At 43.9% G+C, this 27,883-nt stretch overlaps 1 protein-coding gene across 3 annotated transcripts in view; it reads left to right on the plus strand.

Annotated features, from left to right (window-relative positions):
- WWC3 (WWC family member 3) overlaps positions 1-27,883 on the plus strand; it is a 128,202-nt gene that overhangs the window by 46,947 nt on the left and 53,372 nt on the right. For all 3 annotated transcript variants that reach the window (XM_024240837.3, XM_024240838.3, XM_024240839.3), the window contains exons 2-6: positions 845-954; positions 3,321-3,524; positions 14,865-14,941; positions 15,792-15,871; positions 26,844-26,973. In XM_024240837.3, coding sequence (XP_024096605.2) covers positions 845-954; positions 3,321-3,524; positions 14,865-14,941; positions 15,792-15,871; positions 26,844-26,973 — 601 coding nt within the window. The remainder of the gene's footprint in view (positions 1-844; positions 955-3,320; positions 3,525-14,864; positions 14,942-15,791; positions 15,872-26,843; positions 26,974-27,883) is intronic.

Consider the following 27,883-nt stretch of genomic DNA (forward strand, 5'->3'; position numbering starts at 1 on the left):
TTATAGAGACAGCCCAAGAGATAGCTGCCCAGACTCAGACAATTATAGGTGTGTCTCGTTTTATATGACAGCTGCAGTCCTAACACTGTCTTGTCAATCAATGTGATCATGGGGGATCGGGGAGGGGGGAGGTCTACTTTTAAAAATCCATCTGAAAACTCTTTACTTTATCTCTCTTGTCAAGCCCAAATTTCCTCAATCAGGTTTTCTTCAGGGAGAGATGCCTGTAGACAAAGTGCTTTTGTTGTTTTTCTCCAGAAAAATAAAAAAGGACTCTGAAATTTCTGATTCCTACTATATAAGAAATACAGGAAGTATTTAGTGGGGGGGAGGGGGTGGATATCATTGTATTGTTACCTTGCTTGGCTCTTTGCATTTGGCCAATGGTTGATGTTTATTAAACTCATGACCAGTGGTAGATGAAAATATTGCAAATGCATTTTATATAGATTTAAGCCATTGTTCATGTGTGATGTATGGAAACTGAAAGTTGTGAGGGGAACATTTCTCAGGGAATGAGAACAGAGCATAGGTGCTCTCTGATTTTTCTGGAAGAGCTACATTCCATTGTCGTCACCTCATTAAACATACTGCCTGGAAGAAGATGCTTGCTTTACCTGTTTTGTTAGTAACTGAGTATCTCTTTTTGCTCATATTTAAAGTTGCACTTTGAGATAGTAATGCTTCTGATTGCGAGTGTACTAATACAGTTATTTAGGCAAAGCTGGTGAATTAATTTTCCAACCAAATATTTGGAGCAAAAGCAGTCAATTAGATAAGATAAAGCAAACTTATACAAAACTGACCTGACTTTCAAATTTGTTTTCATAATTTTATTTTTCAGGATAACAAAGCCATTGACCTTTGCCGATTGTGTTGGGGACGAACTTCCTTTAGGATGGGAAACCGTATATGATAAACAAATTGGAGTTTATTACATGGACCACATAAATAGTAAGTAGTGTGCAAAATCTGTGGCATTATATCAAAGATGCCAAAAACTTTTTGTAGAGTGTAACAGTCGTTACCTTCCAATGCAGCATTAAATTGGGTTTTATAAATGTAATCCAAAGTTTCCATTAGCTCAGTTCTTCACAAAGTGAAGCAGTTCTGTAGCTGTACCTTGCTTGTGTCTTGCTAGGGACTGCATATAATATGTTTAATGGAGGGTTTTAATAACTATTACAAGGAATAAATTTCCCAGGCAGTCTGGAAATAGAAATACCTCTCATAATGAAAAAATTATTTATTGCAGAATGGAACTGACAAGTTATTGGAATAAGTGCCCAAGTGATTATGTTCACTTCATTTCGTCTTATACATTTAACTCTAGCTTTCATACACCAAACCTTTTTGATCTCTCTGTGTGTGTGTGTGTGTGTGTGTGTGTCAAAACAGACATAATGTAAAATTTACCATTTTAACCATTTTGAGGTGTAATTCACAGAATGTAAAACGAACCATTTTTAAAGTGAATAGTTTGGTAGCATTTGGTGCATTTACAGTCTTGCGCAGCCATCACCTCTATCTTGTTCCGAAACGTTTTCCTCACCCCAAAGGGAAATCTCATCTCCATTAAGCAGTCATTCCCCATTCCCCTTCCCCTAGCCCCTGGTGACCCCTAGTCCGCTTTCTGTCTCTGTGGAGTCTCCTGTTCTGGGTATTTCATAGACATGGAATCAGATGCTGTGTGGCCTTTTGTGCCTGGCATCTTTCACTTAGCTGTTTTTTGAGGTTCTTCCATGTCATAGCAAGCATCAGAACTTTATTCCTTTTTATGGAATTTTATTCCTTTGTATATGGTTTATACAAACAACTCTGTTGTATGCACTAAGTGAAAGGTCCTGAGAGTATAAAGGTGACTGAGGCTGTGCCCCTGCCATCTAGAGGCCATAGTTTAGATGGGAAACAGAAAAGATATAAAAACACTCATGTGCTCAGTGTTAAGGGGGAAGAAGGGCAGCCCGCGTAAGCAGGGGAGAGACGCATGTGCCTAGAGGATCAGAGAAGGCTTCAGAAAAAAAGGTGCCTTTGCAGCGTGCCTGGGAAGACGGCAGGCCTTCCTGTGACAGAAGAGGTCTGAGTCAGCCTGGCAAAGGCACTGGGGGGCCAGCCAAGCGTATTTGGGGACTTCACAGAAGTTCAGTCTGTGTAGAGAATGTTTTTGGGGAAAAGGACGGAAAATAGAGATGAAGCTGATAAGTGAGTTTTGGGACTCCTGTATCAGGCGAAAGAGATTGGACTTTGTGCTTTCAAAGAGGTTTCTGTGTGAAAGCATTGCATCCCAGTTAGGAAGGTCACTTTGGAGAGTGCCCTGAGGATGGGTTTTGGTGGGATGAGACCAGAAGGCCCAGAGAGTCTGACTGAAGTAAGGAGAGACAGAGACAAGGGCGCGTCACCAGTGATTATCATATCCAGGGGCAGGAACCTCCAGTTCTTCATAACCCACCGAATGTTTCAGGAGGAAGAGGAGTGGGATTCTTTGAGGATGAGTCCCAGGTTGCACTCCCAGGCTGGCTCCGCAGTTAGATCCAGATGATGCGGCTCCCCGCAAGGGGAAGACAGGAGATTGCGGAAGACAGGAGAAGCAGGCATGTGCTGTGTGGTGTTTCGTTTGGTTTTGCTCTTGGTGGTGAAAGGTGGTGTGGAGAATGAGGGCTGCTTTGGATGAATGGCTGGGAATGACTTTGGGTCCATCCATGTGGAGGTGCATCCGGGAGGTGGGGGGAATGAAAGTTTGGAGCCGGGGAGAGAGGCTGGAGCTGGAGTTAGGCACAGGCCCTTGGAGAGCTGGACAGGGAGGAAGCAGGAGTGCACATGAGGGAAGCTATGGTGGGAGGAGACAAGGAAGTCAGTGAGGAATGGGAAAAGACTACACGGTCTGGTCTGGAAAATGAAAGGAGAAGGGGGCCAGCCAGGCCAGGGGCACAGAAGAGTTTCCATCATCTCACACAGAAGGAGTCAATGAGGAGAAGGTCATAAATAGCAATTAGTGTCACAGTTCTGAGCTCATGTGGGTTCATCTCCTCCCATGCTTATTTAAAGTGTGGTCTTTGTTAGTGAAAACGTTGTCTTGTATTGTCTTCCCTCCTCCAGTGGACTGTTTCATATCTGTAGAGTTTCCTTCTCATCTGCACTGTGGATATAAAAATGGAAAGTGTTCCACATTTTGGAAAGGTTCGTGATATAAAATCTTCCATAATATGCATCCTGGTAATTAATTAATTTTCACATTGACAAGTGACATCACTGCATGACTGTTCGTCAACCTAAGGATTTTACTTTTAAGTCACTTATGTTTTTACCTTTTTAAATTTCAGAACTTACCCAGATTGAGGATCCAAGAGAACAGTGGAGGCGAGAGCAAGAGCGCATGTTGAAGGAATATTTAATTGTAGCTCAGGAGGCTCTCAATGCCAAGAAAGAAATCTACCAGATTAAGCAGCAGCGGTTCGAGTTGGCCCAGGAGGAATACCAGCAGCTGCACAAAATGTGTGAGGATGACAGCCGCTCGTACGCCAGCTGTGAGTTGACTTATCTCCTGTTAAAAGCCATCATGACTTTAAAAGCCATCTCTCTGCTAGGTTACCTGCAAACACTGAACCTTCCCTGGGCAAGATAGCTTCATAAAGCTTCTAATAGCATACTGTTAGGTCATCAGTATTTGGCACTGAAATCATATGGGCACCCGGTAGCCACTCCTGTAGCAAGGATTTATCAAATGCTTACTTTGTGCCCAGACACTGGGTTATGGTTGGTGGTGACTAAGAAAGGAAAGGTCTCTGCCGTTGAGCTCACATTCAGGTGGGGAAGGTAAAAAATAAACAAGAAAACAAAATTTCAGGTAGGGATGTATACCAGCTGCCTGTCTCATGCATGTCAGTTTTGAAGAGGGCGGTCCCTCAGAAATCTCTGCAGTTAACACTGCTTGTCTGGGATGATCTCTTGGGAAATCCACACAGTGTCTTCATTCATTCTGAGTAGGAAGACTCAGGAGACCTCAGCCATGTCAAGCCCCCTGTCTCTTTGTAGATTCTCCTCTTGGGCTGTAGGCTTTAGTAGGCAGTACGGGGAAGGAGGAAGAACACCATAGAACCCAGAGAATCGGAGGACTTTCCTTCTGCCCCTCAGGTGAGATGACCATGTACTGCTTGCTGTTCTCTAAAGGGACCTCTCTCTAGTTTTGGAGGCTGCCAGAGTGGGGGGCTTCATTTCATTAGTACTCAGCAAGTGCTTGGTGTTGAAGAAACCAGGTCCACTCTCAGAACCCAAAGCATTTTGCTGTGGACACAGTCAGTCACCACATGAGCCAGTTCCTTCCCAGCAGACTGTCACCCTCAACAGACCCCAACAGATGTGCATGACTGTGACTGGCCTGGGCACTCGTGAGCTTGGAAAGAATGGGTGAAAGTTGGTACCACTGGGTTGAATTTTATAAAAACTTGTCTGTTTGAGACTTGGGGCCTTTCCTGTGATATTAGTGCCATGTTGCCATGGCAGATATTAAAGACACAGCCATAGCTTTATTCTGTGTTGCAGGTCACAATGGAGGTAAGGCTAAGGGGCCACACGTTTTGTGCTCTGTTTTATTGCAGCAACTGTTGACGGGGCAGAAGCCTTAGAAGCTGTGGCCGGGAGTGGGGTATTCCCTCCGCAATAGGAATTGAAGATATTTCTATTACCGTGTATCTTGAGGGAAACAGGGAACTCAGTTTTACTGATGTGTTGTTTCCAAGCCGTCTTATCTTCATCTCTGCAGATATTGGCACATACCTGGTTGGTTTTTTTGGGGCTTTGTTTTTAACTTTCCATCAGAATGTGATAGGTCAGCTATGTGTGGAGTTTTAGAGGCTGGTTTCTTATCTTCACAGTTATCTTTTCTTGGAATGTCTTTCTCTGATTTTGGTATGAGGGTAATACTGGCCTCATAGAATGAATTGGGAAATGTTCCTTCCTCTTCTGTTTTCTCAAAGAGTTTGTGTAGGATTGGTATTAGTGCTTTCTTAACTATTTCATAGAATTCACCAAAAGAGCCACCTGGACCTGGAGTTCTTTGTGGAATGTTTTTAACTACAAATCCAATACTTTTAATAGAGAGGTATCCAGATTTTTTGTTTCTTCTTGAATCAGTTTTGGCATTTGTGTGTTTCAGAGAATTGTCTTATTTCATCTAATCTAAGAGTCAGCAAACTTTTCTATGAAGAGACAGATAGTAAATATTTTAGACTTTGTGGACCATATGATCTCAGTGGCAACTATTCTACCCTGTGATTATATTGCAAAAGCATTCAGAAACAACATGTAGACAGATGTAAACAACATGTAGACTGATGCAAAAGCATTCAGAAACAACATGTAGACAGATGTGCCCAGCTATGTTCCAATAGAAGTATCAAAACAGGTAGCAACCTAGATTTGGCCCACAGGGAGTTTGCTGCCCAGTGATCTAAGCTGTCAAGTCTATGAAGTTGTTTGTAGAATTCCCTTATTAGCCTTTTAATGTCTATAGGCTTTGAAGTGATGTCCTCTCTTTAATTGCTGATATTAATAATTTGTGTCTTCTTAATCAGCATAGCTAAACTTTTATTGATTTTTACCTATCTTTACAATACACTGGCTTTTGCCCTACTCTCCCATTTCTTGTCTGTTTCTATCCTACTGGCTTTTCTTCTTTATTATTTCTTTCCTTCTACTTAGTTTGGCTTTAATTTGTTCTTCCTTTTCTAGCTTCCTAAAGTGGAAATTTAGATCACTGATTTTAGATCTTTCTTACTTCCTCATATAGCCATTAAAGGTAAGGATTCTCCTCTAAGTACTACTTTAACTGCATCTCATAAATTTTGATATGCTGTATTTTCTTTCAATTCAAAATAATTTCTCCTTTTTTTTTTTTTTTTTGGTGGTTTTTGACCCATGGGTTGTTTAGAAGTAAGTCAGCAGGACTTTTTAAAGATGTCATGTTGTTGATTTCTAACTTAGTTCCATTGTGGTCAGAGACTATGTAACATTTCAGTCTTTTGAAATCTGTTGAGATTACTTTTATGGCCTAGAGTACTGGTTTTTTGTTTTTGTTTTTGTTTTTGTTTTTGTTTTTTGAGATGGAGTCTTGCTCTGTCGCCCAGGCTGGAGTGCAGTGGCACGATCTTGGCTCATTGGCTCACTGCAACCTCCACCTCCCGGGTTCAAGCGATTCTCCTGCCTAAGCCTCCTGAGGAGTTGGGACTACGGGTGTCCGCCACCACGCCCAAATAATTTTTGTATTTTTAGTAGACACGGGATTTTGCCATGTTGGCCAGGCTGGTGTGGAACTCCTGACCTCAGGTGATCCACCTGCCTCGGCCTCCCAAAGTGCTGGGATTATAGGTGTGAGCCACAGTGCCCGGCCAGTCTTTTTGATGACCAGAAGCCCATGGGCTTGGTGCCTGGATGTCTCCCTAGCTGAAGCATTGGCCTATAACCTGTTCTGAGATTATATAGTTAGCAATTCTAAACATTTCAGAAAGCTACTTGGTAGAAGTTGGGTTGAATGGTATAAAATTGCCGTTTTTGTATCTAAAAAAGGGCTGAATATTGGCTATTCTTATAATCCAACCTAATAGTGTGTTTCTTTCCAGCAGTCTTTGGGTACCTTATCTTTTACATGCTTGTGTTTGGTTAGGTCTCCAAAGAGGCTCTCAAATCAATCTTTCAAAGAATGAAATGGAAGAAATACATATCAGAAAAACTTGGCAGGATGTTTCTTGCCAGTGATTGAAAAGAAAAATTGAGGCCAGGTACAGTGGCTTATGCCTGTAATCCCAACACTTTGGGAGGCCGAGGCAGGAGGATCACTTGAGACCGGGTATTCAAAACCAGCCTGGGCAACCTAGCAGGACCCTGTCTCTATTAAAAAAGAAAGAAAGAAAAACTGAGTCTAGAGAAAGTGTGTATTATGTACTGGCTACTACCAGTGCAGCCAGGACGTCAGCTGCAGTGACTGTGGGGACCCTGGACTGGATGCCCTAAATGATGCAGACATTAGAACATCCTGTCTGATTCCACACCCACTCTGAGGGGCAGTGAACGGGGAATCCCAATGCAGTGCCAAGCTGTAGGTTAAGAGTATTCAGTACTTCAGCATCCTGAGTTGCTGAGGATCCTGCAGGATCAGGTTTTGTATTTCCATGGGCTTTTCACTTCTTTGATGTTTGGGCAAATAGGGAATTCTGCTCAATTACATTTCTTTTTGTGCCCTATGGGATTTTATTAATGCCCATTAAAAAGATACACTCAAGAGGCTCTTTTTGAAGTGGTATCTGTTCCTTCAATAGAGGAAGCTGATGACTCTGTTGTTGACTTGAGGTTCTAAGGTGCTCACCAGATTCCATTTCCTGACCTGTTGGGTGTCTCCGTGTGGATACGATCTCTTCCTCCACTTGTGTAGGTTGCCTTCGAGGCCAAAAGTGGGCCTGCCTGTTTTCGTGAAAGGGCTGGAGATGCCAGTGGGTCTTCCTGGGGCCTGTCAGCTCATCAGGGAAAAAGCCAACTCTGAACGGAATCTAGGAGTTGATCCAAGTGTTTTATCAACTTGCTGCTGTCCCTAGGGCTTCCACCAAGCTCTCTCAATCTGCCATTTAAACCGAACTACCAGGTACAACAAGGAAAACCCTGCTAGAATGGACTCAGATGGATTCTTTCTGGCCACAGGATAAAGTCCAATGCAGTGATTCCGTTGGCTTGACCATGATCTAACAGATGGCTTCTACAGCCATGCCAGAGGGCCTGGGCCCATGTTGGGAGCTGCTGGTGGCAGTTTCCATAGCACACGTTGGCTGTGTAGCCACACGGGTCTCACTGCCCAGATCTCCCTCAGTGCCAGTCATCTAAAGCAGGAGGCGTCTCCTTTTTCTGATACTGTGAACAGAATAACATCTGGACTTAATTCCCACTTCTTTCTTCATGGGTGATGACTTGAAGTGAAAGGAACCGATATCCAATGAGCTGGTGTTTTCTATGCATTGTTATGATCACAGTGTTGTCAAACACGTGCTGTTTTCTTTATTGTTCACATGAGAAACTGAATATCAGGGAGGCTAAATTATTTCTTCAGGATTACGTACCCAGCAGACGGTAGAAGTTGGATTTAAGCCCAGATCTGTTTGTGTTGGTGGCCTTCAGTGCTCTGTACAGTTTCCTAGACATGGAAGAGGCCACTCAGAACAGCTGATGTTGTTTGTGGAACCCCTTCCCCATCCAACGTTCAGGTTATCTGAAAATAAAGACTAGTTATAAATTGACAAGTTGTCTGGAAATTTTGCAGCAATAAAGGGGGCAAGATCTTGACTTTTCCATGGCCCATGTAAGATCACTAAACTGTTCATTTATTTTTCGACAGCTGTTAGCACCTGCTGTTGATATATACTAAATGGCGGGAACATGTTTTTTTTGTTGTTTGTTTGTTTTGTTTTGTTTTGTTTTTTGAGACGGAGTCTCGCTCTGTCACCAGGCTGCAGTGCAGTGGCGCGATCTCGGCTCACTGCAGCCTCTGTGTCCCGGGTTAAAGCGATTCTCCTGCCTCAGCCTCATGAGCAGCTGGGACTACTGGCACATGCCACCATGCCCAGCTAATTTTTGTATTTTTAGTAACAGGGTTTCACCATGTTGGCCAGGATGGTCCCTATCTCTTGACCTCGTGATCTTCCTGCCTCAGCCTCCCAAAGTGCTGGGATTACAGGCATGAGCCACTGTGCCCAGCCGGGAACACGTTTTATTCCTAATGGTTGCTTGTTGGGAAAGATGAGGCAATAATGTGTGAACAGAGGAATTAACTGGAATAGCCATTTCTAATGTGGGAGCAGAAGGTAGGGAGGAGAAGTGCATCTCACCTATACCCCTCACACATTTCCCTCGAGCTATGGAAATCACCAGAAGAAAACTTCATGCGTTGGAGAGGAAAGATTTTGTGTCAGTATTGGGCCATCTGGTATCTAAGAACATCCATGCCTTGACCTGAAAGCAAATTCAGATATTTGGCTAGATGCTTTGCACACTTGTTTCCATGAGAGTAAGAACCCAACCCTGCTTGATTTCAATGAGCTTCTGAGCTAGCTGCCTGGTGATGCCCAGGCCTCATTTATGCTTCGTAGAACACTGGGGTGAAACTGCTCAACAATGGACTCATTCTCTCTAAGACACACCTGCTACTTTTTCTACAGCTCCATTTTGTAGAGTTTTCTTCTACTTTCTTTATTGCAACATGTTCTTCTATTTGCCTGCCTTTTAACACTGAATATGTTCATTATCTCAGACACGTTTTTTCCTGGAGTTATTCCTTTATTCTTCCTGAGAAACTCTAGCCCCAGGCACATTCAGATGAACTACATATGACCATTTGCAGGATCTTTTGGAAGAAATTCTTGCATGGGGTAGGATGATAGTCTAAACCTCAGGTCTGCAAACTATGTCAAGCCTGTGGGCTGGATCCTATCCACTGTGGGTGTCTGTAAATAAAGTTTTATTGGAACACAGCCATGTCCATTTAGTAACCTATTGTCTGTAGCAGCTACAATGGCAGAATTGAGTATTTGAGACAGATTGTATGGCCCACAAAGTCAAAAATATTTACTGTCTGGCCCATTAGAGAAAAAGTTTGCCGATTCCTGGTCTATACCCATAGTTCTCAGAGCTGGCTGCAAGCTAGAATCTCTAAAAACTTGCTGCTTGGACCTCACCCCAAGAGATTTTGATAGAACTGGCCTTGGGTGGGACCAGGCTTTTTTTTTTTCAACCTTTCCAGGTGATCCCCAGGGTTGAAATCCACTGGGCTAGACGGAGTGTGAATGGCCCTTGTAGCAGCAGGAATATGACTTTGTTTACTATCCTAGTTCCCAGGAGTTACTCAAAGTCTACATTGAAAGTCTTTCTGGGTGGCTAGGAAAGAGGCAGCGTTATCTCTGGTGAGAAAGTGCTGATCCACCCTGAGTTCTTGGATTAGGTGGTGGTGAAGCTTGACCTTATCAGCCATCAGTCTTGCCAGCATTCCTTCTGAGGCTCCAAGCCTGTCTCACAATGACTCTTCCATTGGCGCTCTCTCTGTTTTTTTTTTTTGTTGTTGTTGTTGTTGTTGTTGTTGAGACAGGATATTGCTCTGTTGCCCAGGCTGGAGTGTGGTAGTGTGATCTTGGCTCACTGCAGCCTCAACCTCCCGGGCTCAGGCGATTCTCCTACCTCAGCCTCTTGAGTAGCTGAAACTCCAGATGTGTGCCACCATACCTAGCTAATTTTGGTACTTTTTGTAGAGATGGGGTTTTGCCATGTTGCCCTGGCTGGTCTCAGACTCCTGGACTCAAGAGATCTGCCCGCCTCCGCCTCCCAAAGTGCTGGGATTACAGATGTGAACCACCGCACCCGGCCTCATTGGTGCTCTCGCTGTTGAAGGATTTCTCATTTGCTGTCTTGGTTAGGAACAGGGCTACAGGCAATCCATTCCAATTCAACCTTTTGTTTTCCTTCACACACGCATGTTGGAGCAGGCAGGACAAAAAAGGATCATGGAGCATTTTTCCCATGTATTAGTCAGCAAGCCAGATTTTGAAGGTTGCAGCAAAGCACATGTGTTTCCTGAGAAATAATCCCCTAGTCTGTCCTGGAGGAAGAATTCTTGGTTAGGATTTGGTGGCATCTTGGGTTACTTCTGTAGATCACCCCCAGGTGGCCTTACTTGATTGTTTTTGGTCTTTTGCTTATATTGCCTTAAAAAAAAACCCATCCTGCCCGCTTTGTTGGCCTTGCGTATTTCTCCATGTGCCTGTCTGGTAGATAGTACCTGTCAACCTGGAACCTGTCAGGGCTTGTCGGCCTTTTGCCCAGAGTCATTCTTGGCTCCCTTGAGCAACTCCTGACAGTGCTGATCCCTGGAGGCCTACACCTGGTCCTAAGGAGCAACCTGTTCCAGAGGATGTCTTTGAAGAAGGACTGCTGGTCTTTTAAAGCATGTCTTCTCTCTGGGGTGACCTTAGGTACCCATAGCTCAGAGGAGGCCTGTACATAAGAGAGACAAAGACAAACAGACTCATGGACACACACATTTCCCCTTTCAGTAATCTGTCAAACTGAAATCCAGAGTTAAGTACTGGGGTTTGCAGCATTTTGAGTGCTAAATACACAGGTTCAAGTTCACCTGTTGGGTGGTGGGCACTGGGGAGCTGGAGGACCGTGTCTTCTTCTGGGAAAGCTAGCCCAATTAAAGGATCTTTGGCAGCTGACCCACTGGAGCCCAGATTCTAGACACGAAGCCCTCTATGAATGATGGCATAATGTATTATAGATCAAGTCACTACAAACTCAGTCTTTTAATCTACAAAATGGGCAAGGAAACATAAGTATCATTTCACCTTCACAAAGATTTTATGAGAATAGATTAAATAAATGTGAAAGGCACCCTGTAATAGCAAGGTATAATAATTTACATTGCTGTGGTCCAGCTAGGCTATAACCTTGTTATTATATTATCTGAGGCAATGTTATATGCCTGAGCAGACTCCATATGCTATTTAATAGCTCTGCCCACTTAACTCTTCAAGAGAGAAGAAAGCTTCAGAGGTGAAAGTCTGGTCTTTATCATAAACCTCGAGATTGGAGACATGTCTTAATAGAGGAAGATATTCCGTTTATAAATGTTGTGGAAGGCCGGGTACGGTAGCTCACTCCTGTAATCCCAGCACTTTGGGAGGCCGAGGCAGGTGGATCACTTGAGGTCTGGAGTTCCAGACCAGTCTGGCCAACGTGGCAAAACCCCATCTCTACTAAAAATACAAAAAATTAGCCGGGTGTGGTGGCAGCACCTGTAATCCCAGCTACTTGGGAGGCTGAGGCAGGAGAATCGCTTGAACCCAAGAGGTGGAGGTTGCAGTGAGCTGAGATCACACCACTGTGCTCTGGCTTGGGTGACAGAGTGAGACCCTGTCTCCAAAAGAAAAAAAGTGTTGTGTAGTACATGCTGTTATGGGGTCTGGAGTCCTGAGCTGTTCTTGGGCTCTGTAAATGGTTCTAGTAGACTTACTGGCAGATCTGAGGAACTGAGAATTTTATTTATAAATTGAATTACATTATTAAAAGTTATGTCAGTGTTCACAACCATCCTTAGTATTTGAAGATAAAATGTATTCACTGTGTTAGTTACTTCAGTAGACTTTTCCCTTATCCCAGTCCTGGAATTTTATAATTTTATAGAGACCATAGCAAAAGTAACATGAATGGGATCCATATAATTAAAAGGTATTCTGTCACTTACGATGGTTTCAGCTGCAGCAGAGAAGACTAATTCTCATGGGCCTAGACAATAAGAAAATTCATTGTCACATAGCGGAGTCGTCTGGAGGTGGGGTGGGATTCCCCATAGGTGGATTCAGTGGCTCAGTGGCGTCATTGGTTTGTCAGTTTCCCCCTCTAGGAGTGGATACATGCTGAGTCTCTTGGGGAGAGGTAGCTACCCAACACTTCCAGGGTTCTGGTACTTAGGAAGGAGAAATGGGGGAAGGTTGCTGTGTAGATGTCCAACAGTATCCAAGACACCTCCCCTGTGTATTTCAAGTCTCTTTGCTAATTTTCCGTATGAAACTGCATAGACAGAGGAAGATTGGTACATATTTTTTTTTGTTTTTTTGAGACAGAGTCTTGCTCTGTCGCCAGGCTGGAGTGCAGTGGTGTGATCTTGGCTCACTGCAACCTCCGCCTCCTGGGTTCAAGCAATCCTCCTGCCTCAGCCTCCTGAGTAGCTGGGATTACAGGCACCCACCACCACACCCAGCTAATTTTAGTAGAGATGGGGTTTCACCATTTTGGCCAGGATGTTCTCCATCTCTTGACCTCGTAATCTACCCGGCTTGGCCTCCCAAAGTGCTGGAATTACAGGCGTGAGCCACAGCGCCTGACCGGTACTAATGTTTAGCATCGCAGTGAACTTTGTTGAACTTTGGTGGTAGGCTTACTTTCTACCCTTAATGGGAAAGATCCCAGGTGATAACTCTTGGCCTTGTGTTCCTGCCACTGCAAGTTGACAAGTTGACACATGTGTTGTAGTATTGTAAGCCAGGATTCAGCAAGCCCTAACCTCGTAGCCTCATTTGCATATTATCTGTATCCCAAGTGAAAGAAGGCCTTTAAGCTCAGATCTGGGAAACTTAAAGTCCCAGGAGTTTAATATGGAGATGTTTTCTATAAGTTATTTCTGCCTTTTAAGGACATTGTTGGAGATGTTGCTTTCATTACTGATTTTAAATGAAACCAAAGAGTCAGGCAAGATGGAAGATGTAGGATTTGGAAACAGGCAGTCTTGTCTAAGAAAGAATTGTTTGTAAAATATTTTACTCCATGTCTTGGAGAGATCATGAGTCTAAGTATAAGAAAATTGGAGATAAAGTTGGCAAACATTTAGCTCTTCCAGTTGTTTATTTCCAGTAGATTCTGTTGTTTGAAATTCTGACTGAATGGGACTTAAATAGTAGATTTTCCATAGAACTGTTATTAAAATAGGAGATCCAACTGCTCAAATGAACTTTGGATGTGGTTCTAATTGAGGTTTGAAGTAATTGTGCTGTTGAAGGTACTCAATGGTGTTGAGCCATCCTTTGCAGTACATAGTCCACAAATGATTTTGAATTGGTTTCTCATTGTTGACACCTAAGTTATCTGAATGACAGCCAGCCTTTGATTCTCAGATCAAAGGAGTTAAAGAAAGGACTCCGTCCCTGCAGATGTGTCTTCTGAGCAGGTGATGTTAATGACAATAATTGGGAGGCAGAGGGCACCAGAGTGGGGTGGTTCACAGATGAAGACAGACCAGCATTCCACTAGCTAAGCAGAAGAAGGGAAGCCATGCAGCAGTGGTACAGAGCCCATGGCTTCAGAAATCTAAAGAAAGGAGGCAGAAGCATCAAGAAAAAGCATCGCAGAGTGGTGGATGGGGTGGTAGAAATTAGGAATAGCCACTCGCTGCTCCAGCTTCCATAACACTGGAAAAAGCTTGCAGCTCTCTGTGTGCACAGAAATTTGCTGGCTGTGCCTAGCATGTAAACAGCTCTGTGGCTCTTACTCATCCCTAGGTATTGGTTACTCAAGATAATGATGCCATGTCTGTAAAAAGACTTTAAATCATGTACACTGCACTGTTTAGGAAAGCATTGAGGTATGTGATGTCTTTTAGCTAAATATTCATCAAAACAAGTTATTAGAGTAAAAGCAAGAGTGCCTCACTTCAGTTTCTGAGACAAACAACTTGGGGGCCCATCTTTTTCTCAAGCCTGCCAGATCCTGACGTATTACTAGAAATCTTTTTTATTTTACAAATTGCTAATGTTTTTTTCCTTTCTTGTATCAAAAATTGTTCATCTGGAGAATATAGGTGTGAAGAAAATAAAAATAAAATCATTTTTAATGCAGCCATTGAAAATAACTGCAGTTAACTTTTTGGTTCTATCTTTCCAGTGACGTCTGTGTATGTATTTTAAAAGAAAGTAAAAGTAGGTTCATACTGCAAGTACTATTCATGTATTAAGTACAGTTTCCTACATCATAATCATACCTCTTCCCCCCCCGTCCCCTCCTGCTGTGTCTATATGGTGTTTAACTGTAGTAGTTTTATAGTAGAACTAAACAGAGTTTTGATTGACCTACAGCCATGTATTTTATTATATGGGATCCTATAGAAAGTCCTGATGCAAATATCAAACATCAGGAATATTTGAGGATGTTAAATGTCAGTTCTTTAGGAGCCAGTGACCACTTGTAAATCAGAGATTTAGAGTCATTTAATGCAGTAAATCAGAAGTTCCTTGTGTGTATTTTGAAGGATCCATTATAAAATAAAATATTTTCTTTCTATTTAGCATTCTCTGGATATTCAACAAATACAAAGTATGACCCACACCAAATTAAAGCAGAAATAGCAAGTCGTCGGGATAGGGTGAGTAAAACTGATGTTTTTACAACCAGGTGGATGGAAGCCTGGGACCTTGCAGCCTAGGCCGCTGGTGTTCTACTCTGGCTGACTCCTCCTGGAGGGATCGCTAGCAGTGTTATACTGGAAGGGTTCTGAGGGTTCTGATGCTCCTTCCCTGGTGACCCCTGAATTATCTCTGGGCTACCATGTTTCGTCTCTTCAGACCCTTGTCTTGGTTGTCTGAGAAGGGGAACACTTTTGTTGCATTTGGGACAAAGCACGAGAAACATCTTGGCAATGAAGCCTGCTCCTCTCTTGGTGTGTCATTCCCTGAATCAGGGTGTATCTTTTAGTGCAGTGGTTCTCAAATTTTAGCACAGCTAAGAAAAATACCTGGGAGCTTGTTCAAAGTGCGAGCTTCCAGGCCTAGCCCCTGAGTTTTGACGTGGGCCTGGAGCGGTCCCGGAATCTGTTGAAAGAAGCACTCCAGGAGCCATTGAGTTTCAGGTGGTCAGAGAGCTCGCTTCTGGACACAAAGTTTCATGTGCGCGGTCTGAGAGGAATGGGTAGAAGGAAAGATGAAGAATGTGTTACAAAAGTTGCCAGTTGTAATGTGGAAACCTTGAAAATGCAAATAGTTACTGGTTCCCCACTTGCGTAAGAGTCTGTCAACAATCTGGGATTTTTGTATCTAAGCCCGGCAGGTCTTCTAGAAAGGCTGCTTCTTAGGCATGTGAATGGAAGTTTATAGTGAGAATAGATGATCTTCTGAACTGCAAGCTGAGTAGAAACTCAGATGACAGTGCTAATAACAAGTGTAGAAATCATTCTTCACAGCTGGTTTTTGGAAAAAAAAAATGTGATTTGTCTTTAGCTTTCCAGATTAAAACGAGAGCTGACCCAGATGAAGCAGGAACTGCAGTACAAAGAAAAGGGGGTGGAGACCCTGCAAGAGTGAGTTGCCTGGACACTTGTCCCAGAGCTTCATGCCCTTCACTTTCATGCCTTTATTTATGCTTATGATTTTCCAATGCTAACTTCAGATCTCTCTTTTCCTTGAAGATATTTCGTTGCTTTAAATGGAAATACTTGGGAAACAAGACCTTTATTTTTATGTTTATGCACGTTTACTATAGCTGTGCAAGACACTCATGGCTAGTTACGTTTAAATTAGACTTTTTCTTAGTTTTATTCTTTTGAATTTTTTGTTCTAAAATTGACATTTAAAGTAAAAGAAAATTAAAAGTTTAGTTTTCCAGTCTCAGTAGTCACGTCAGAAGTACTCAGTAGTGACATGTGGCTAGTGCAGGTTTTCTCCACTATTTAGCACTAGTGGGATTTGGGGCTGGATCATTCTTGTCTTGGGGGGACTATCCTATGCACTGTAGAATTGTCTTGGCCAGGCCTGGTGGCTCACGCCTGTAATCCCAACACTTTAGGAGGCCAAGGCGGGCAGATCACCTGAGGTCAGGAGTTCAAGACCAGCCTGGCCAACATGGTGAAACCCCATCTCTACTAAAATACAAACATTAGCCAGGCGTGGTGGTGCATGCCTGTAATCCCAGCTACTCGGGAGGCTGAGGCACAAGAATCGCTTGGCGGGCACCTGTAATCCCAGCTACTCGGGAGGCTGAGGCAGGGAGAATCGCTTGAACCTGGGAGGCCGAGGTTGCAGTGAGCCGAGATTGTGCCATTTCACTCCAGCTTGGGCAACAGAGCGAGACTCTCTCTCAAAAACAAACAAACAAACAAACAAACAAACAAAAAAACACACACACAAAGAATGTTGTCTTTACTCTTTACCCGCTAGATGCCAGTAGCATCTTCCACCTGTATTGTGACAACCAAAAATGTTTCTAGAGACTGCCAAGTGTCCCCTAAAGAACACATTTGCTCCCAGTTGAGAACCACCGTGCTGGTGGCTACTGTATTGAACACCATAGGCAACAGATTTCCATCATCACAGAAAGCTCCTTTGGACATTCCGGTCTGTAGGTCTTCCTCCTTTTCTCATTTTTACAATAAGAACTTTATCCTTACTAAGAGATTGGGGATGAATTGTTTACAATTAGTGAGCTGTATCAAGTCTGCAGGTTTCATGAACTAAAGGTGGTGTTTGAGAAATGGCGCTGGTGTGGGTCTGAAGGTTTGCTGAGCCATTCTCTCCATTCACTGGCTTTCCTTGCTGAACTTGCACATGTGCCTCACGCCTTCTGCACCTACTTTTCTCATCTGCAAATGGTGATTGTTTTAGGCAGCTCGGGCTGCTATGACAAATACCATAGACTGGGTGACTTGAACAGCAGATATTTGTTTCTCACAGTTCTGGAGGCTGGAGGTCCAATATTTGGTTCCTGGTGAGGGCCTAATTCCTGATATGCAGATGACCATCTTGTCACAGTTTCCTCTCATGGCTAAGAGAGGAAAAGCTCTGTTCTCTCTTCCTTTTCCTAATCCCATCATGGGGTCCCACCCTGTGACCTCATCTAACCCTAATCACCTCCCAAAGGCCCCACCTTCAAATGCCATCACATTAGAGGGTAAGGCTGCAACATTAGAATTTGGAGGACACACAAACACACAGTCCATAACAGCAATCATTGTGCTCAGTTATACTGAGGACAGCACGAGCACCTGGTACATGCCCAGCCCAAAACAATTAGCCCAACTCTGTGTGGTTACTGTTACTGACGCAGGTGGGCACCATGTTGCCGTCTTTCATCCTGCGTGCAGACGCATGAGGTGACACACGTGACTGCAGCACTGCTCTTTATGGGGAGGTAATAAAGGAATGTGAGGTACAGATGTAATTATCTACCATTACCCAGCTGTGTGTTTGTGTGCATTTTGGATCTACAGTCAGAGCTTCCTTTTATTAACCCTAGTTAGTACAGCTTCTTCTTTAGTCTTTTTTTTTTTTTTTTCTTTTAAGACAGCGTCTTGCTCTCATCGCCCAGGCTGGAGTGCAGTGGTGTGATCTTGGCTCACTGCAACCTCCCCCTCCCAGGTTCAAGTGATTCTCGTGCCTCAGTCTCCCCAGTAACTGGGATTACAGGTGCCCGCCACCACGCCTGGCTAATTTTTGTATTTTAGTAGAGATGGGGTTTTGCCACATTTGCCAGGCTGGTTTCCAACTCCTGACCTCAGGCGATCTGCCCGCCTCGGCCTCCCAGAGTGCTGGGATTACAGGCATGAGCCACCGTGCTCGGCCTCTTCTTTAGTTTTGTCTTAAGCAAATCAAGCTTCTTTTCCAACTAACTGGCTGCCGATTTTGTCATTCATGCGGTGCATGGGCCAGAGTGCTTTCCAAATGCACCAACGTGTGTTTTGTCCTTTCAGCCCCCCACTCCAGCCAGCCTCCAGATACTCCAACACCTCCTCAGATGCGACTGTGTGTGCTGTGGCAGTGTCATCCTGTGTCACTTTGGCTAAGGTGGTGGATAAGGAATAAGCAGAAACAAATCATTTGATTTGTGACAGGTCACCAAAAGTTATTAGGACTAACTAGTTGGATTTGAGGTGAATTTTCTCCCTTCATTAGGTCACACTGTAGCTGTCTCTCATTGCGATACAGTGTCTGTGGACAATATGTAGTTTTTTGTTTTTTTGTTTTTTTGAGATGGGGAGTCTTTCTCTGTCACCCAGGCTGGAGTGCAGTGGTGCAATCTTGGCTCGCTGCGACCTCCGTCTCCTGGGTTCAAGCAGTTCTCCTGTCTCAGCCTCCCAAGTAGCTGGGATTACAGGCACACACCACCATGCCCAGCTAACTTTTATATTTTTAGTAGAGACTGGGTTTCACCATATTGGTCAGGCTGGTCTCGACCTCCTGACCTCATGTGATCTGCCTGCCTCGGCCTCCCAAAGTGCTGGGATTACAGGCATGAGCCACTGCGCCCGGCCCAGTATGTGGTTTTAATGTTAGTCATTGTGCATGCTGCAGGTTGCAGTTAATGTCATTCTCATTTGCAGCTCTGAGGAAGGTGACTGGGGTTCAGGAAGAGTCTGAGTTTGCTCAGGATCCCTGAGCATCAGCAGGGAGCCACGTCTGGCACTTCCCTCATGGCCGTGGTTTCTATAGTGGGTTGCTGGGCTCAGCGCCCGTTGCTTTGCCTTGGCTCCATCGTTCTGGTGAACTCCATTTCCTTATTTGAAGACAAAGGCCATATAGCAGTGTCAGCTGTAGACGGACTGATTTAGAAAATAAAACATACTGCTGACTGAGAAAACCCCCTTCTCCTTAGCATGGCTAGGATGTGAATTCATCTTTTGTAGTTGCAGTGGTTTCAAGAATAGGAAAAGGCAGCCTCTGTTTCCCTAGGGGCATTAGACAGAGAAGCCGGAGCCAGAATAACGAGAATTTTAACTTTACACCTGCGGCCAAAACGGAGCGCAAGTTGTGCTCCTGGAAGAGAGGCGGGCCAGTGCTGTTCTTTCTGCTTTCATTATCAAGATCCCACGCTTGGGAACAGCAATTGTAAACTTGCCACTTGCCAAGGGGAGGCTCCTCCTGCCTGCCTGAGCCAAGGGGAGGCTCCTTCTGCTTGCCAGAGCTCATGAGAATACCCGCCCTCCCCCTGGAGGCCAAGGAGTGGCCTGGGGAAGGCTCTGGACCTGGCCTTGGTCCTGAGGAGCCCACCCCACCTCATGCCTGACCAGGGGCAAGTCGGCTTTCAGGAGGGAGCTGCCCAGAGCTGTTGTTTAATGGGCATGTTGCCTTGGCTCTGTCTGACGCTGCGTTGTCACTGTGCATGTTTACTTTATTCTGGGACAGACACAGCCTCACAGGAAGGAGAGAAAACACAGGCACCCGTGCCACTCTTAAAATATTTTTGTAAGTGGAAGATAATCTGGTAGCCTTTCTCTGAGTTCCACAGCTCATGAGATGAAAACAGCCTCATTATTTTTCTGGTATTGAACATTGGGCTTTTATGTTTGGATCGAATCATGCAAATGTATATTTTTTTAATTGAGAAATTTTAGAAGGCCTTTTCAAGCATTGAAAATGTGATTACCCCATCTCTACTGGGAAATCCTGACTATATGTACAGATAGCACGTGAGCTGTTATACCTAAACATGAAGCATCTCTGATTTTATCACCAACATTGCTTAAGGCAGTGGCCTGAGATTTTCCTCCAGAAAATTTCCTGCTGTTCTTGTTTCCCAGAATATCCAGTGTATTCTTTTCCAGAGCACCTCACCAGGAGTTTGGCTGCTTATAACATTTTAAGCTTGCCTTGTTTATCTTGGTGAATTTCCTGGCTAGCAAGGAAATTCATCATTACACTTGGGTCCAAGAAAGGAAAAAAGAACCTTTTGTATTTTACTTTAAATCTATATATGTTGTTGATTGTTGTAGAGAGGAATTGGCCACAGATATGTTCGCTGGGTTAATGATAGAATATGTACACAGATGTGTGTTTTATATGTATCTATGTGAAGTGTATACATGTAAGCTTTTAATGATGGAAAATATCAAACACAAAAGTAGAGAGAATAGTATACTGAAACCCTCCTGTACCCCTCACCCCATTTAACCTGCACAATTGCCAGTCTTGGTTCGGTGGTGACCCCACCCCATCTGCTAAGCTCTCACGGCCTTATTGAAGCAAATGCCAGAATCCCATTTAATCCATAAATATGTCTCCTAAAGTTATGGACTCCTTTTGAAAATAACTCTAATCCCTGTACCCCATTTACTAGGCATCTTGTGTCCAGTGAGCTCTCGCATTTCTTCAGGTGTTTGGGTCCAGTTTGGGCCACAGAGTGCCTTTGGTTGATGTGTCTCTTACGTCTTTTCTTTTCTACTCTCCCTCCTTTTTTCCCCTGACAGCTTATTTGTTGGAGAAAGTAATTTGGTTGTCCTATAGAATTTCCCTGATGTTGGGTTTTGCTGCTGAAATTCACATGATGTCATTGAACGTGTTCCTCTGTCCCTTGTTATTTATGCAAATGGGTGTAATGGTTTGAGAGGCTTGATCTGATTCAAGTTGGATTTCTTTTCTTTTTTTAGTAAGAATGTTTTTAGGTGGTGGTGTTACTTCCATCAGGAGGCACCACTCTGTGCTTATTTCTTTTTGTGGTGTGAAGATGATCGGTAGGTTCTGGCCTTGTTAGCCCAATGCTTTGATTTATATTAATAACATTTCTCGTCAGCTTTTTACCTAAGTTGTGGATGTGTATCTTTCAGGATAAGTTCCTGAAAGCGGGCTTGGTAGGTTAAAGGGTGAATGTATTTGTTGTATTACAGGTTGAATATTTCTTATCTGAAATGCTTAGGACCAGAAGTGTTTTGGATTTCAGTTTTTTTTTTTTTTTTGGTTTTGGAATATTTGCATTATACTTACTGGTTCAATATCCCTAACCCAAAAATCTGAAACCTGAAATGCTTCACTGGTCATTTTCTTTGAGTGTCATGTCAACGCTTAAAAAGTTTCAGATTTTGAAGCACTTTGGATTTTGGATTTTCAGATTAGGGATACTCAGCTTGTATTAGATATGGCCAAATTCCTTTGCTGAGGGGTTGCACCGTTTTGCCTTCCTACCACTAACATATGAGTGTTCTCGTTTCCTGTGGCTTTGCCAACAGGATGTGTTGATAAGCATTTGCATTTTTGCCAGTCTCATAGGTGAGAGATAGTATCTCAGTGTAGTTTCAATTTGCATTTCTCTTGAGGCCTTTTATAAAAGTCTTCAGAAAATAGGAGCACCATTTACAATGAGTAATTAAAGTTTACAGAAAAATTGAGCTTTTCCAGTGAAAGATCTCCTGGACTCTGTTGCCCTAAAGTTTCTGAAACGTTTTGGAAAAATTACCTTACTGTAACTTACTACTAGTGTCCAGAGGCAAAGGGAAGACTCAGGACCAGGACACGCTCAATATTTCCCAACTGGGTGACGTGCGTGAACGGACCAAGTGCACCAATAGATGTGGGCAAATTCCCCTCTCCAGCTCCTGCCTGGAGCTCTAGAATGTACCTTGTGTTAGATTTTTTTTTTTTTTTTGAGACGGAGTCTTACTCTGTGGCCCAGGCTGGAGTGCAGTGGCACGATCTTGGCTCGCTGCAACCTCCGCCTCCCGGGTTCAAGCGATTCTCTTGCCTCAGCCTCCTGAGTAGCTAGGACTACAGGTGCACACCACCATGCCCAGCTAATTTTTATATATTTTTAGTAGAGACGGGGTTTCACCATGTTGCCCAGGCTGGTCTCGAACTTCTGGGCTCAAGCCATCTGCCCTTCTCGGCCTCCCACAGTGCTGGGATTACAGGCGTGAGCCACTGCACCCAGCCCCTTATTGTAGATTCTGAGTGGTCCTGCAGCTGGGAAGCTCATTTAACATTGCGCTTCCCTGAGTTTCCTGCTCGTGTTATTGGAGCCTTTTCCTGCCATGATACCTATAATGTCCCTGAGCACTGGCTTGATGGCAGAAGATGCTTTTGGGGAACACTGCCTGGCCACCTTGTCCATTGTGTGCTGTTTCTACACCTGGCCTCTGATCCTTCTCACAGCTTCCACCACCACGGCTCTGGGCCAAGCACTAATGTGAGTCTCCATCCTCACACAGTAGCCACGGGGTTCTTCCACAGCTAGTGCTCTCCTTGTAGTCCTCCTGTGGCTCTCTCTCAGCTACAACACAAGCCAGACTCTACATAGGCTGGCCCTGGCCCTGCCTCATTTACGTCTAGTTTCACCTTTGAAAGGGATGTCCTGCCTTTACCATGGGTACTTGGAGCTCCCTCTGCCTGGAATGCTCTTTCCCCCAGATTCTCACATGCCTGCTCCCCCCCACTTCTGTGGGCCTTTGCTTAGTGACATCTCGAGAGATCCTGGCTTAACCATCCATCTAAAAATGTACTCTGTCACACTCTATCCCCAAACTCTGCTTCATTTTTTTTTTGAAAACATTCGTGACTGCCTGACCTAAGGATGTACTTTTCATTGTCTGTCTCCTTGGCTCGAATCGTGCTGCATGAAGACAAGGACTTGGCTTTGTTTGCTGCTTCATCCTGAGGACCCAGCCGGTTCTCAGCACAGGGTGGGGCTTGGGAGTGAATGCAGATTGCCCGGGTGCTGGGGGGAGTGGCTGAGGTTGTTTTTCCTGCCCGCTAGTAGCCATCACAGGGTCCACTTCTTTCTCGGACACTGGGACACTCTGAATGAGGGCAGATCTTTCCTTGGCCAAAACTTTTGTCCCTGGGCTAGAGGAACTCAGGGAGGCCTCTAGACATTGCCCAGTCACCTTCTTGCCAACTGTCCTCTAGCACAGCATTCTCTTGTGCATTTTGTGTGATATTGTTTTGGCCTGGGTTTTAAGAAGTCCTGTTATCACTGCCGTTCAAATCACAGAAAGGGATGCTCACCAGATGTTCCACTAACTAGTTTCCATGAGGTACATTCTTAGCCACTAGGTGAGCCTCTGCTTCAAGACTTTTGATTTCTTGATTAACTTCCCAAATGGGGTGAAACTCATTTGTCTCCTTAAATATGAGCCACTACATCCTTCTAAGCATGCAATACCAGAATGAAGCATTACTACATATTAGAATTAGCATTTTCTGTCTGAAGGGATTTAGCAGTTTCAAGAAAGGGTGGGATTGTTCAGTTAGAACAGGCTTAAAGTAACGATCTCCCATTAGCGTGGCACCTAAGGAACAGCCCACGCGAAAACCCCGGCAATGCTCAGATAACAGCGAAACGTACAGAAATGGGCTGGAAACAAAAAGAGCGTTGTTCCTGGTTGTGGGACAGGTCTGGTGTTCCACACAGGTCTTGCTGTTGATACAAAGCCGCCGGAAGCTTTCTGAGGTTCACCCAAGGCCCTCTGCCAGAGCTGCTGATAGAAAATGTAGAAGTTGTAACAAACCTTTCCATTCTTTTGGGTTGTAATCTGTGGTATTAACACAGAATATCTTTAGAGGGCTGGCAGCTCTTTCCTTCAAGATGTGGGGTTAAGAAGTTATGTGGTTTTACTCTTATTTTTACTAGTGCAATTCTCTTGACATCTTAAATTGAACAACCAATATGGAAATTTTAGGGTGGCAGGAGGTAGAGGTTGACAATAAACATCTCTAAAATGCCTTTTCCATTGTACTAGGTTCCTCATCTGAAGCTGTATCTTCTTTTCTCTCCAACCCATTTCTTTCAAAAGCACACCATAAAGAGCACCAGTTTACTTTTGGGATGACATTTGACTGGTTATATGGGTGGCCTTCAGGTTTGACACAGTGGGCATTTAGAGGCCTTGACTTTGAATATATTGCAAACCTGGTGATGGAGCAGACAAGTCCTGGTGTGGGGGGCCTTGGCCGTGAACTTCACTTTGCCTGTTACTGGCTGTGTGACCCTCAGCAAATCACTTAACGTCCCTGAAGCTGAATGCAAAATGTAGAGGGTGCAAAAGTAAAGACTGTGAGTCTGTGCACTGAATTTTGATTTCATACTGCATAATAACTTATGTCCTTGTTTAGTCTCCTTGAGCAGTTACCACTTTTCTATCATTTTATTTGTGATGTATGGTAAAGGCACTGTCTTGCACTCTTAATTAAAATTAAGACTAGAATAAGGCAGTTCTTTGGCAGTCACAGATCTTATGATTTTTTAAATGAACTGGAATACATCAATATTTTTAAAAAATACCAAATCATTGAGCACATCATCTACATTGGACCAAAGTTTTTTAGGGAAGTTTTAGAGAGAGAGAGTGTGCTCTCAAATAAATGAATTTTGCAGAAGTAAAAGAAGACATTTACTGTCCTTTGAAGTTTTTGTTGGATGAAAATGGATCACAATTGAAAAAATGGAGGTGTTGTGAAGCTATGACAGCTAAGAAAGTATAAGGTAGCCCTTCCATGAATATCCCAGTGAGTTACCAGCAGTGAGTGAGAAGGCCAGCCATTTTGACGGAAGTGGGGCTGGTTTTGAGGGAAAAACAAAAGAGTTTTGAAAATGTACAATGGGTTTATATGCCTACTGTCACCATTCTTGCTATTGGCTCCCACATTTTAGTAGCCACCAAGTGGCCTGCTGGTACTGTGCTAGGAACTTTTTCTATTTTATTGCCAAATCTCCCGAGGACCCTCAGGTGACATAGACTGTTAAAGTTTACCACCTTGATCCTTTGGATGAACTGTTTTGTGAAAGAAGGGATTTAATGAGAGCAGAATAAAAAGAAAAAATATGCCCACAGCTCAAACTTGAGTTCATGCTCACTTATTTTAACTTTTGGCATGGAACACTCTATAGTTAAAGATATATGTACCTTTTAATAAAGATGTGTAAATAAAGACTTCTGCTTTGTAGGAACAGACAAGGCAATGTGTATTTGAGAAACCTACAAGTCTGTAACAGCCATTATGGAAGTGCCTGCAGGGTCAGGACACGTTGGCATTTAGGAGTGTCATTATTCACCATGCACGGTGTGCCTCTATCTGCTCTCCTTGGGGCAGAACTCAGGACTAGTGTTTATAAGTATTTTATTTGTAGCTGATGGCAATCACAGCAATGCTGCTGAGCTCCAGAGCCCTATTCAAAGGGAGTCAATGGCTTCCTGCTTGTGTTGTTTGCCCTCTTCCTAGGCCATGGATGCTGATAGCTCAGGTTGACTCCGGTGCCAAGTTTGGCTTGAGTTGTGACATATTTGGCAAAGAATTTGTTAATGATAATAAAATACCAGAGTTGGCAAGTTATTTACTTTTTCTCCCATGAGTAAGGAGATTCTGTGTTATCCTGATAATAACAATCACCACAAACACCATATGCCAGGCCTCCTGCCAAGCAAGCTCTTACCTTGCATTTTCTCATTAAATCTCATGCCCATCCCATGGGAGAAGTATTTTTAGTGTACCCATTTGAGACAGGAAGAAGCAGGTGGAAAGAGGGGAAGTGACTCACCCAGGTCCCACAGCCAGTGAGTGGCAGAGCTGGGTGCCACTCGCACCCACCAGCATGCCAGAGTTTCCTGTGAGTGGTAAGCAAGGGAGTTGGGGCTGGCAGTTAATGATCCAGGTTTTCAGGATAACATGGAGGGAAATGTTAGAACTAGGACCTGTGAACTGGGAGACTCTGAACCTGAAAGAAGCCAGTTGCTTTCCAGAGAAGGAATTCATTCCACTCTGGACCAAAGTTTCTCAAGTTCCTTAGCCTTAGGGCTTCCCATGCTGGAGCCTCAGGTGTAGGGGATGTAACAAAGGACATGCTCCAGAGGCCACCTCCCTTTGAAGGCGGAACCGAGTCTTGTTTTGTTCTGTGCTCTGCGTCCAGCCCCAGACCCAGGCCTGGTGTGCCCAGGAGCTGGCTGGGAGGATGGAAGTTTGGAGGAAAGGTGGGAGGAAGGGGAGGAAGGAGGGAGGGAGGGACATTGCCATTTTCCCTGGATGAGTGTTTGGATTGAAGGAAAGAATTGAGGACTTGGGAGGAGAAAGAGTGAGTAATAAATTAGAACCAGAATGAAATCAGAGTTATAGGAGACAGAAAAGGTTTCCAGCTTTTGTACAAAGCACCATTATCAAAAGCTCACTACTTCTTGCTGTGTCCCGTATATTCTCCCTGTACACAGATCTCATTCATATGTTTATTTAACAAAGATTTTGACCACTAACCTGGGGATAAACAAAACATGTCCTCTTTTCAAAGAGAGGAATTTACAGTCTCGGGAAATTACTCAAGCAAGCAATCTTGTTGCGCAATCATTAGCGGAGGACATGGGCATCCCGACTCGGACGTCTTCACCTGCCCAGGGTGCTCCTGAGCAAAGGGTGTTGTATCGACCAGAAGGAGGGATGCTTCCGTGGGGTCTTTCTTTTTCTTAGCCAAAGCATTACTTTAACTGTTTCCACCTTTCTATGAAGCTTTCAGGTTTTCGTAGTTGTATGTTTAATGGAATGCTAGGATCTCATGTGAAATGACATTGATTTTTCTGTTTTAACTAGGATTGATCGGAAGATGTCAAGTACTCACACCAGCTACAAACTGGATGAGGCGCAGGCTATCATGAGTGAGCTCCGGACCATCAAGAAGGCCATTTGCACAGGCGAGAAGGAGAGGCGGGACCTGATGCATGTAAGCTGCCTGCCTGCTCATGTGTTTTATTTTAAGATGTTTTTAATATACTTATGTATTACATGTTATATAGTTATTGTATATATAACATATATGTGTATATAACACACACACACGCATTTTAATATACTTACGTATTACATGTTATATAGTTCTTGTATATATAACATATATGTGTATATAACACACACACACACACACATGCATACATACATACGCACCCCCCACTGTATTTAAGTACGTATGTAGTCATCCCTCTGTATCCTTGGGGGATTGGTTCGAAGACACACCCCCATCCCTCAGGATACCAAAATCATTGGATGGTCAAGTCCCTTATATAAAATGGTGTAGTATTTGCATATAACCTGCACAATCCTCCTGTATACTTTTCTTTTTTTTGGGGGGGACAGGATCTCTGTCACCTAGGCTTGAGTACAATAGCACAAAAATGGCTCACTGTAGCCTTGACCTCCTAGGCTCAAGCCATCCTCTCACCTCAGCCTCTAGAGTAGCTGGGACCACAGGTGCGCACCATCATGCCTGGCTAATTTTTATATTTTTAGTAGAGACAGGGTCTCGCCGTGTTGGCCATGCTGGTCTCAAACTCCTGGCCTCGAGCGATCCTCCTGTCTCGGCCTCCCAAAGTGCTGGGATTACAGGCATGAGCCATGGCACCTGGCTCCTCCCATATACTGTAAATCATCTCTAGATTAGTTACAATACCTCCTACAGTGTAAATGCTATGTAAATTGATGTTACACTGTATTGGTTTTTTTCTTCGTGTTATTTTTTGTTTTTTTTTTCCTCTGAATATTTTCTATCTGCAGTGGGTTAGAGCTGGAGATGTGGAACCTGCGGATATGGAGGCTGACTGTTTTAGTTTTCTGGGGGTGCCATAACAAGGTAGCAC

The sequence above is a fragment of the Pongo abelii genome, chromosome X (assembly GCF_028885655.2).
Source record: "Pongo abelii isolate AG06213 chromosome X, NHGRI_mPonAbe1-v2.0_pri, whole genome shotgun sequence".
In the NCBI taxonomy this organism is placed as follows: domain Eukaryota; kingdom Metazoa; phylum Chordata; class Mammalia; order Primates; family Hominidae; genus Pongo; species Pongo abelii.